The 12162-nt window shown below is 34.5% G+C and overlaps 1 protein-coding gene across 1 annotated transcript; it reads right to left on the bottom strand.

Annotated features, from left to right (window-relative positions):
* Positions 1–2278: 2278 nt before the first annotated feature.
* Positions 2279–9354, bottom strand: LOC143613849 (auxin response factor 2A-like). Its single transcript, XM_077087456.1, has 14 exons — positions 9291–9354; positions 9108–9217; positions 8701–8796; positions 8567–8623; positions 8335–8490; positions 8147–8231; positions 7450–7540; positions 7204–7368; positions 6324–6443; positions 6183–6258; positions 5444–5612; positions 3723–4411; positions 2546–2736; positions 2279–2459 (listed from the first exon to the last, which is right to left on the bottom strand). Exons 1-14 carry the CDS (start codon positions 9352–9354, stop codon positions 2339–2341), a joined length of 2190 nt encoding a protein of 729 aa, XP_076943571.1. The 3' UTR covers positions 2279–2338.
* Between the last annotated feature and the right edge of the window lie 2808 nt (positions 9355–12162).

The raw sequence follows: 12162 nt of genomic DNA, 5'->3' as shown, positions 1-12162 counted from the left end.
TTTATATGATCACTAGTTTAATCCTCTCATGTTATGGGAGTTTATTTAAGTTTTTGTTTCTAATTGTTTTGCTATATTATGATGATTTATTTTATTTTTTTAACGTAGTTTGTTTTAATTTAGTACATATATATCAGTTTGTTATTATATATTTTTTGCGTGTTGGTATTTTCAATTGAGATGTGTAGGTTTTTTAGATTTTAACGAACAAAAATAAACGAACACGAACATGTTGATTTTATTAAATGAATAATCATGAACACAAATATTTGTCTAATGAAAAAGGGGACGTTGATGTAGTTGACGATGACCGGTAGTATCGGAAGTTAACCGGCGATAGAGATGATAGACCAGCAATGGAGAACATGTAAAGAAGATAAATTAAATTAGGGTTTGAGGATGAAAGTATATACCAATAAAATAGTCCATGGCGTTATAGCCTAGTGACATCTTGGTGGTGGGATAAGCCTTAGGGACCATAAGGTCCTGGGTTCGAATCCCACAAGGGGGTTTTCCCAAGATTTATTGGGTTTCCTCCTGAATTAGTTGTTAAGCATTATTGCCTAGTGGAGATGGATATGATCGCGTGGTTCTGCTGGTGACACGATGATACTCCAGTGGTCCGTGAGTGATCCTAATTTGCCGTTCACAAAAAATAAAAGATCTTATAACCCATTTGAGAGCTATTAGGGTTTGATAAGACTCATAACCGTGAAAATTATTTTTTGATGAATAAGAGGTTATTTCACAAATAAATGAGATGGTATAACTCATTTAAGGGTTATCCAGGTTTGGTGAGACCCATGACCTGCAAAAATTATTGTTTGGTTATAAAAAAGTTTCACAAATAAATAAGATGTAACTCATTTAAAGACTATTTGGGTTTGGTAAGACCCATACCCGCGATTTCGGATCAAATGCATGAGAAGTCTTCATTTAGAAATCAAGCAAGCAATCTGGTTGGTGATTATATGGATAGTTATATACTAGTTAACAAGGTATTAAGAAAAAGAAAAGGATAAAACACAGAGTTTATGGCTACAAAACTTAATTCTCCTATCAAGAGTCGATAACTTTCTCCTTACATTTAAAAAGCTAGCTACCTTTGTACATAATGGCATGCTCCCAATATCAACTATATACAACCATAGTTATTATTAAATATAAAGTTATTATAATGACAATAATAATAATGTTTAGGAGCCATGCAGCAATATAATATCATCATCAAACATTCAAAGAAGCTTTTGCACATCAGGAATCTGGATGCATCTTTAAATAATTATTTCAACTCTTCTCGACTGCCATAACCTATGAGCCATACCTTACAAGGCTACAAACATATACCTGCAAAAACCCAAACCCTTGTATTAGCTCTCCAATTACTTTTCACGGTTCAATTTGGTTTGGAACATGGATCTGCTCGTGTAAACCCAACGGGCTGTTTTTCATTTATTATTTATAATATTTTTATCAGTTTTTGTATGTGTAGTTAGTAACCTGTATCACTCTAGTTAAGAATCATATTTATCATTTTAAAACAAACTAATGATTTTGAAAATAGTAATAGTAATAGTAATAGTAATAATAATAATAGCAGTCAAACCAGCTGTCCAGCCGAGCCACCAAACCCAGGCCGATTCAGCCCAAAATTTATGCCAACACCGGTTGAATCGATCCAGTTGATTTCTTAAAAAGTTAACCAAATTTGATCTGAACAAACTTTTTTAGAATGTTGATAAAAACCGTCGAATTTCGAAAAAAAAATTACCAAAATAGGAAGAACACATTTAGTTACCTAGATAGTCCATTAACAAATTTTTACATATGAAAGTCCTTCCATATGTTAATATGAACAAATTGTGAACTTTTTTACTTATGATATTACATGAGGAAAGAATTGAGATTTATCGAAGTTTTAAATTAGACATGTGGCAAGACAAATTCCGTTCAATGTTCGTCTCTTCTGTTACAATATTTTGATTCAGTAAGTTGAAAATGATAAATAATCTTTCAAAAAACAATATAATAAAAATACATGAATGTGGATGGCATGCCTCAAAATAAAATTTAAAAAAAATCAAATAACATTGCAAATGAACTGTATAAATTTAAAATCGGTTATAAACAAATGATTTTAATCGTATTATGATGTAATTTGTCATATAATGTTCTCATGATTTCATCCAATCATAATTAAGAGGTATTTTTCTTTTTCAAATTTTATAATGTTATAGGAACATTTATGATAAAGCAGAATAGAATGTATGTTAAACTTAAAAATAATTACTAAAATAGAAAGAATAGAGTTGGTTACCTAAATATAGTTATAAAAACCCTACGCATGTTCCGCAACCGAAGAATTATCCTCGCCCCTTGAATTTAGAGTCCTGAGATTCATTCGTTGAACCTCCTCTCGTGTATAAATATATATCTTGCGGACCATGCCACAAAATTCCCTAATAATACATGTAAAAGACATTAATGAGAATATTTAGGATTAAAGTAGGTATAATAATCAATATTTTGTTATATGAGTTCTTACTGCCATGGATCATCTCCAACAAGCATCATGTCACCCTCATCATCTGTGTATACAACCACCCAAGTCTTGTTGCGAGCTTTTAATTCGCCATTGAATTCAAATAGCTCGTCTAGTTCAGCAATCAATTCATCATAGTTGTTGAATTTAGTAAGATCCAGAGACCTACCGAGGGCAATCCCTTGCTTTTGAACCTGAAATCAACATGATTATGGAAGTTTAAAACACCAAGAAAATATGTAGAAGAATATAATAAATAGGTGGTAGGATGGGGTATCGGGTCATTCAGTCAAAAGGGATCAGTCGGGTCGGCTTGTGTTGTGTTGAACACTGTAAACTTTCTTGGCCATCTTTTCAAAAATATTATGTAAAAGAGTAAATTTCAATTTTAGCCCTATGGTTTGGCCCAAATTGCTTGTTGCATCATTTTTTTTTAATTTGCCTAAGCACTCAATGGTTTGCATTTTGTTGCCACATATATACAGCTGACTAGTCGCCTCAACTTAACAAAAAAAAATGGATGCAGTTAGTCAGCTGGATTCATGTGGCAACATTTTGCATACTTCAGAAGTTCAGAATACCTCAGGCAAAATTTAAAAAAAAAATGTAACTGGCAATTTGGGTCAAACCTCAAGGACTAAGATTGAAAGTTACTCTTCTGTAAATACTGAATGTGCAGGTCATGAATACAAGAAAAAGAATAGCGCTACAAACATAATCCAAAATCTTTGAATAAAAACAACTCAAGAGTCTTATTTAGAAGTGTAAATTTGTCGAGCCTCACCTAAACAGCTTAAATGATCTTGAGCCCGAGCCTATATATAAGCTTGTTTGATAAACAAGCCCGAGCATTATATACCGAGCTTGTTTAGGCTCGCGAGCCTAATATTTATATATATAATAACTTTTAGTTAACACAAATTAGGATAAAAAAACTAAAGAACATATATTATTATGTTATATACATATATCAAAATATAACCATTTATATATACTAAAAATAGTTATATATGTACATAAACAAAATTATTAAACAATAAAAAAATAATAAATGAGCCAAACTCGAGTACTGTTAAGCCAAACAAGCCAATCTTGAGCTTAGGCAAGCTCAAACTCAGCTTGACTCGTTTATGAACTGAAGCTGTCACCTCAGCATTTAATGCAAGTATACAACCAATACCTTTGTACAACTTCTAGTTGAACCTCCCTGTACTTTCAGTTGTGGCTGGGAATTTTGATCTTTGCCAGTTGGTGAATTACCAATAGTTTTCAGACCCGTGAATGACTCAGATATCTGTCTAGATTCCAAGGAAGAGTATTGTTGTAATTTCAACTCTTGGATTGCATCTGAAGCAACCTTGTTACCTAGAGGTACACCAAATATTTTACAATTTCCGTCTTCTGGTTTCCTAACCTCGTTTTGCTGAACCAGGGGCATTTTTGGCATTTGCAGATATGAATTTGTAACCGGTGGCGGCATTAACCACTTCCCATGTTGCTGCTCGTTACCTGAAGCACTTTTCATGGTCGAGCCCATTAAGTTGAGTGAGAGGTTAGAGGGTAGAGTTGACCATGGGTTTGACTGTATGTTGAACTTTCCTTCAGTTTGACTTTGACCAGCAGAGGATCCAAAACTAGATAATAGATCGGTGAAAGATGATTCGGTGGGCCTTCCAAACGGTAACATTTTATCGATTGCTGAGTAACGTTGACTGATGGACACAGGGTCAGTTTTGTCATTTTCATCTGTTAATGAAGATGGCCATTGAATAGGTCTACCACATGAATCAGACTCATTGCTTTCTGCAAAAAGGACTTTTGAAAATGCACTTGCGGGTGAAGGGTCTGCTGCAACGGCCCGTGATGAACCTATATTCAAGTTATTAGCTTACTATGGAACAATAATTTGTTTCTTAACAGACGGGTTGGGTGACAGGTCAAAAGAGTAATTTAGTACGGATAAGATCGGTTGACCTGAAACCACTTTTTTTGTTCAAAACCTTATAAACTTTTAAAAAGTAACTAGGGTGCGAATAATAATCTATATTTAATTTGTACAACAGTGTATGCATTAGAAATTCACTGTGAGCAACCTTCAAACCTTTTAAAAGTAACTAGGGCGCTAATAATTATCTATATATTATTTGTACAACAGTGTATGCATTAGAGATACACTGTGAGAAGCCTTTGACCTCTTTGATTTGTTTAGCATATCCTTTTTGAGTTTTACCCACTTAACCCATTAGAGATAAACACACATTTTGAGCAACTTTCGACCCATTGGACCCATTTGATTGTTGACCTTATTCTTTTAAGTTGACCCATTTTACCCATTAGAGATAAAACACATTTTGAGCAACTTTCGACCCATTTGACCTTATTCATTTGGGTTATAGCCTTATAGGTCAAAACTGGTAATTCAGTACAGGTAAGGTTGACCCAAACACTTTTTGTACAAACGTTAATATGTAATTAGCGTGTATTAAATAAGACCACACACACACACACACACATATATATACTATTTTAATATCTCATACTTTTACATGGTTATAATTTGTAATTGCAACTTGTAACTTGCATGTATTAAATATACATTTTGCGCAGCTTTTTACCCATTTAACATGTTTCCTTATTAGTTTATTCTTATTTAGTTTAGCGTTGACCCATTTGAGATAAAAAAAAAACAGGATCCCCGTCCACCCGTTCATAAGTAAACGGGTTGATAATTGTACCTTCTCTTGTACCTAGTATGTATTAAATATACATTTTGGGCAGGTTTTTACCCATTTAACCCATTTACTTACTAGTTTATTCTTATTTAGTTTACCATTTGACCCATTTGAGATAAAACAGAACCCTGGTCCACCCATTTATAAGTAAACGGGTTGATAGTAATACCTTCTCTTGTAAGAACAGAGGAATCAGGAGATGAAGGCAACATGTTTGATCGAGGCCTTTTTTGTTTATGTACTAGTAGTGGATTTATTGCAGGACTGAGAGCGGGCTCTATATTCCATGGTGAAACTCTATCTGGACGAGTAATAGTAGATGTTCCATCCCATCTTACCTACAAAAGAATAAAATAAAATAAAAATATAAGATTGCATGTAGGCCTGTAAACGATGGCAGAAAGTTCATTTATGTTTTTCTATTTAATAAACGAACTAACATGAATGAATATATTTTTCATTTAGTTAAACAAGCAAACATGAACTCATGTCCCGTACTCCCGTTCGCTCATTAATGTTCGTTTACGTTCATATAGTCTTTTTTTATTAATTTTTTGAACCTAAAAGATTGATATTCACGTTTACTTTAATAATTTAATTAGTGCTTATTCAGTTATGTTCGTTTATATTCATACAACTATGTTCAGCTATATTCATGCATCCGTTCACGTTGGTGAATCGTTTATATTGTAAACAAATGAACACAAACTAACATGAAAACATTCATTTTCTTAACGAACAAACACGAACATTAAAAACCCCGTTCATTTAAGTGTTCATGTTCAATTGTTTGTTCGGATAAAGTTAAACGAACAAACAAGAACATGCCCATTTGCGTTCATTCGGTTTTTCTACAGGCCTAATTGCATGAAATGTAATATGGAGTGAAAAATATGACTTAATAATACCTTCAAGTATCTCCACTTAGATTCAGGCCAACTCTTAGGATCACACTCTTCAATCCCAACTATGGTTCCAGTAAATCTACATGATTATATCATGTCACAACAAAACAAATTTAACAGGAAAAAAAATCAGTCAAAATCTACCTTTGTTCTGGAGCTTCTTCACCTTCAAACTTCATTTTAAATCTCATTCCTATTGAATAGTTGTTCTTGATAGACTCCATGTACTGGTCATATGGAACAATGAACTCTGCAGGGCTAGTTCTGAACAAATATAAAATATTAGTGCAAAATTGGAAAATAATTATTAGGTAACAGTGAAAAACATAATTAAGCTGTAATCAGACATTTGTTTTTTTATTTAAAGAAATAGCATTAAGATATGAGAGAATACACATTGGGCTAATATTAGTAGAAGCCCAAGTCTGTGCAATCAGTTATGCCTATAAACGAACCGAACGTTTAGTTAACCGTCCGGCGGGAAGTTCATTTATGTTTATACATTTAATATATAAACGAACATGAGCACAGCTTTTAACTCATTTAATTAACAAAAGAACATGAACACATGTCATGTTCGTGAACATTCGTTCATTTACGTTCGATTATGTTCATTCGTTTACATCCTTATTTATGTCCGTTCATTTAAATAATGGTTCAAATTACTAATATTATATTAAGATCTATTTTAATATCTTGATATCTTTGTTTACTTTTGAACTATTGGATGTAATGACCATGGTATTTTAGATATACACTTTACTTGGTAATACGTTTACTTTTGGCAGGTGTTCGTTTATGTTACATGGGAATACGTTTACTTTTGGCAGGTGTTCGTTTATGTTCATGAAGTGTTTGTTTAGAATATTAACAAAGGAACACAAACACGTTCAAACAGACATGAACAAGAAAATCCGTTCGTTTAAGTGTTTATATTTGTTCATTTGTTCGGTTAGAGTTACACAAAACGCGTCCGTTCAGTTCATTTACAAGCCTAACTAAGATCCATGTATTGATCACATACCTAGGCTTGTAGTACACTGTAAATATTGTTCCTGTTTGAATAGCATGCCATGCAGTCGCAAGGACACCGAGATGCATGCTGTGACTGGATATAACAGATGATGGCATGTTTGCCTGCTGTCTCATTGCACGTCTAACCCCTACGCGAAGCTCCCCATTTTCACCTCTATATTTCATGTTTACTTGTCAGGTTTTTAAATAAGTAGATTAAAAAATAAATGAAAAACAGAAAAAGGTCTGTTATTACCTCAGGAATATAAAGGCATCTCCAGCGACGAGCCTTTTAGAACTAACAAAAACACTCCAACCACTTTGAAGCAGGTGCCTTCTCGGTTGACCTAATATTAAGTTAAACGAATTGAGAAACGCACAGGCATAATCCGTTGAAAATTTTATGTAATAAAAACAAAAAAGATTGCAAATTCAATTGACTAGTAAGTAATAAGTAGGCATGTAATGCTGTAAACGAACCGAACGTTAAGTGAACCATTTGGCCGGAAGTTCGTTTATTTAATAAATGAACGAGCATGAACAAAAAAATTTGTTCATCTAGCTAAACGAACGAACATGAACACATGTCTCATTCGTTCATTTATGTTTGTGAACGTTCGTTCATTTAAATTTATTTAGGTTCTTTCATTAACAGCCCGTTTATATTGTTAACGAACGAACGTAAACGAACAAAAATGCATTCACTTTCTTAACGCGCGAAAACAAACAAGAAAACCCTCTTCATTTAGTTGTCCGTGTTTGATTGTTTGTTCCATAAAAGTTAAGCAAACAAATATGAACATGCTCCGGTCATGTTTGTTCGGTTCGTTTACAAACCTAATAGGGATTACCAAACTATGACTTCCTTTTCAACCTTGCTTATACACTCTACGCATACATATACCAAATTGTACAAAACCAAGCTCCAAAAACTAAAGAAAGCTGCAAATTACCCCTAAATATGTGCCTGAAGCGCCATACATTTCCATGCAAATCCTTAGCTTCCAACTCCTGTGTTGGAGGTTGCCTTGACATATCCTGTAACAACCAAATGATTCATGACTATTTTAATTATCAAAACACAATCAAATCTAACCTCAAGAATGTTAATCTTTACAGGGTAAGACCGAAAGTTACTAACCAATGGTGGAAGACGCTCATCAGCATGGCGTCTCAAAACAGAGAATCCACCATGAGTACTTGTATCAGAAGCAGTCAAAGTCTTGCAAAAAGAGTGCACATGAAACCGAGGTTGCACAGGCGGTGGTGCGTCTTTCTCAACTGCGAATTCATCTTGCTGTACAAATATTTTCATTATATTCACACATACAACAAATGGATTATACATTAAACACACTAAAGGTAAAACTCACATTAGATAACGGCATCAAAGTTATTTGAGCAAACACCTCATCTGTCTCTAACTCAGCCTACATACCAAACACAATCAATATTATTCACAAAATAAAAAAAAGCAACAAACAATCAGTAATCTGAACAACTTTACCTTGAGTTGCACATTCATAACACGGCAGAGGATCTTTGATGGAAGGTTATACACCGGCACCTGTTGCTCCGCTACCTGATTGGTTGAGGCCTCAACCTAACAAACAAAATAATCCATAATAACTCCTCCGGATCAACAAAACAATTTTGAAACTCGAGTTACACAAATTCAGATAATATTTGACCTAAAATTAATAAAAGTGAACACGGCAGATGCTAAAATTTCAAATATGTTTCAAAATTCACACAAATTCAACCAGTTTTTGACCTAAAAATAATAAAATTGAACACTAAAGGTACAAAAAATAGTAATAAATACCTAAATATTGAAATTGAAACAAGTTTTAAACTAAAAATGATAAAAGTGAAGAGAAAAAATAGCAATAATAAAGGTAAAATTATATATACCTGTTCTATGTGTCCTTCAGGAAAGTAGAAGACGAGGTGTTTTTGGTGAGGCACGGTAACAAGCGGACCAGCACACGCTCGCCATAGCTCCTTGTAAAGAGCCGCATCACCTAAATAACGCTTAATTAATAAATCACCGGAAAACAAACTGATAGATATATATATATATATATATATAAGTACCTTTAGCGGAAAGCGGCGTAAGAGTTGGTGAATCACCAGAAAAAGAAGAAGAAGAAGAAGTCATTTAATTTGACTACAATAATAATAATAATAATAATAATCGACTCTCAACGGAGATCTCTCACCAAAACCCTACAATTCCACCTTCAACGTCAGCAGTCAATCGTACAGTTTTGAGCTGATCAAAATTATTATAATATGGAATGAATTACTGGTGTGGTGGCAAGAAAATAAACAAGATATTGATGAAATGAATGGTTGGAGGTGAAAAGTGGTGTCTGTGTGTGTGTTGCAGTAGTAAATTCAATCAGCAGGTGGTCCAGAGTCTTAACAACTACTCAACCAGTAGTAGTGAGTGACCGGGTGTTTCCGGTTATTTGGACTGGGTGATGAACCAACCAACCAAATCCAAAACAATATCGTATGTATTTTGGCTTTTTACTTGTCAAAGGGAAGGTTTCCCATATCATTCCCTGTAGATTTCATTTTTTTTTATTTTTTATTTTAAAGATATCATTTTATAATATAGTATAATATTTCATCCCATTCTTTTAACGTGTACATGTTATCAAATTGGGATATTTTTTATTTATTAAAAAATATAATAATTCATTAGGTATGAAAACTAGTATTTTCACTCCCCGCGTTGGGGTGGGCGGGGCGTTGTGGGGGTGGTTCAAGTTATGTGTTTCCAAATTCAATAAAGAACTCGCTTCAGTTGACTGGTACCCGTTTGACATCAACAAATTTAACCTATTATCAATACTAAAATACCTTCACAAAGTCGTAGGATTTCCTTCAAAAGTAATGTGCATTAAGTTAGTTGAAAATAATCAATCAAAATCAAGAAAGCTAAACATATTCAAGATCTTTAAACCACAATATTTCTAATCAAACTTTACACCTACATCATACACACAGGAACCACAATCTAACTTTTTAAAGACAATTTCGATCATTCAACTTGAATTCAATTAGCATATACCTAACAACAACAAATCAAGCCTGGTCCGTTTCCACAAACAAATCAAAACATATCTGTGCAAGACGAAGAGGCTCAAGTTTGGTAAACAACTGCAATATACGCTACTCAGATCACCAACGACCACTATCGTAAGCAAGAGAACAAGCATACACACTTGCAATGCATGAAGTACAACGGTTGTACAAAAACCGTAACCCATCCACAAACCACCAAAACACAATGGTCGACCGCTGCCACCATAGACTGACCACCGACTCACAATCGTCGTATGGTGCAAAGTGCGTCAATAAAACTGATAATCCTCCAAACCGATCCACATTCCTCTTCCAAATCTGCATTCCCTGATTGAAAGACAACCTAAACAGAATGAACCTTATATCAGAAAACAAAAAATTATACTTAACTTACCTAACCAACCCATAACAATATGATTTTTTCTAACATATAAGGATCAAATTTATAAGAGGCAGTTTAGCAATCCCAAATGGATTGACAAATAATTGCATCATTAACATCAGTCAACTTGAGATTTTAAAGATATATTAACCAAAAAAGTGAGCAAGAGAGGGAAACATTTACCATCTCCTGGCATGGCCATACTACGACTTAGGGTATGAGATCAAGCAAGAGGTATAAATCATGCTTATTATCGCCTGAAACGACCACCACCACCACCTGAATCCACCATCATTGTCGCATAATGAAGCAACAATAACAAAATTTTAAGTTATTTTCACTTCCGCATAACAATTAAAATTAGGGCAAATGAACACAAAGAATGATGATTACCAAATCGGAGCACGTAATGAGTCCTTCCAGGCGAGAGCCGTTTTTAATATCAAGCCGGTGGAACAGAATGCGGCCGGTCAAAGGGAGAGTCTGGTTCAAGTAGGTGTTTGATGCTGTCACAGATAGAGACAGAAACCAAACATGCAGCGCCACTGGCTTACACAGCCGTCGTCCGCCGCCGCCATAGACGGCTGGAAGGCCACCGGCAACAGCTGGACGGCGACTATATTTCCGTCTCTCTACAAAGCGATGGTGAGACCAAGCGACATGACGGTGGTGGCGAGTAACACAAACTCCGCCTAGGGTTCCCAAAAAGAACCCGACAACGTTAAACCCATCCACCGGACCGGCCGCTGGTTAATTATGATGATTTTAAGAGAAGCCAGAGAAATATTTAAAAAATAAGTGTTTTATTTTATTTTTTGAGAGATTAAAATGAAGAGGAAATTTGTGATGCAAGCGGTGAAAATGTGGCTAAATTCTAAAGAGAAATGAGACACTTTGCATCTTGCTACGACACCTGGCAAACAAAAATCAGGGAAATATTACTACACACTACAAGCATAGGGTACAACTCTTGTTGCACAAAATTCTTTGTAATTGTAATATTATAAATAGGATTGCTCTATCGGTTAATAGTCATGACATCGATTTTTCGACATAAAATATGGTACATGCACTAGTAAGGATGAGAATAAAACGGGTTTTGCATCTTCAATCACTTAAGTTATGTAAAACAGTGTTACATAAGATAACTATATTCTTTTTAGAGAGGAGCGACTACCTATCGATCCAGTACCCGTCACGTAATTACTCTTTGGGTGTCAATTATCAAACGTACCATCGGGTATCATATATACCCATTAATTATATAAAGTAGTTACAAACCATATAAAAAAGTGAAAGGGTAAGAAAACTACTCCTTAGGACAAATACATAAAAGCTAGGAAATCACGTGATGATGTGGGGTAGAGGCACGTGATCGATGTAAGGCGTATATAAACTTTGCCCTGAAACATGGGTAAAAGTGAGAAATGCAAATGCAAGAATCTTTGTCTGGATTCGGGAATAACCGGCTTCTATCGGATGCAACAAGGT

Source organism: Bidens hawaiensis, unplaced genomic scaffold (genome assembly GCF_021521415.1).
Source record: "Bidens hawaiensis isolate Kalapana, Puna unplaced genomic scaffold, B.hawaiensis_p1.1 tig00038478_1, whole genome shotgun sequence".
Taxonomy (NCBI): Eukaryota; Viridiplantae; Streptophyta; class Magnoliopsida; order Asterales; family Asteraceae; genus Bidens; species Bidens hawaiensis.
The sequence above is the reverse complement of the archived record's forward strand: the minus strand, read 5'-3'. Positions and strand labels throughout refer to the sequence as shown.

What these genes read in the sequence shown, in the direction of transcription:
- LOC143613849 (XM_077087456.1), bottom strand. Translation starts at nt 9,354, where the DNA reads ATGACTTCTTCTTCTTCTTCTTTTTCTGGTGATTCACCAACTCTTACG. An exon ending in CTTTGATGCCGTTATCTAAT is followed by an intron (nt 8,491 to 8,566) that starts GTGAGTTTTACC and finishes ATATTTGTACAG; the next exon opens with CAAGATGAATTCGCAGTTGA. An exon ending in GAAGAAGCTCCAGAACAAAG is followed by an intron (nt 6,259 to 6,323) that starts GTAGATTTTGAC and finishes ATAATCATGTAG; the next exon opens with ATTTACTGGAACCATAGTTG.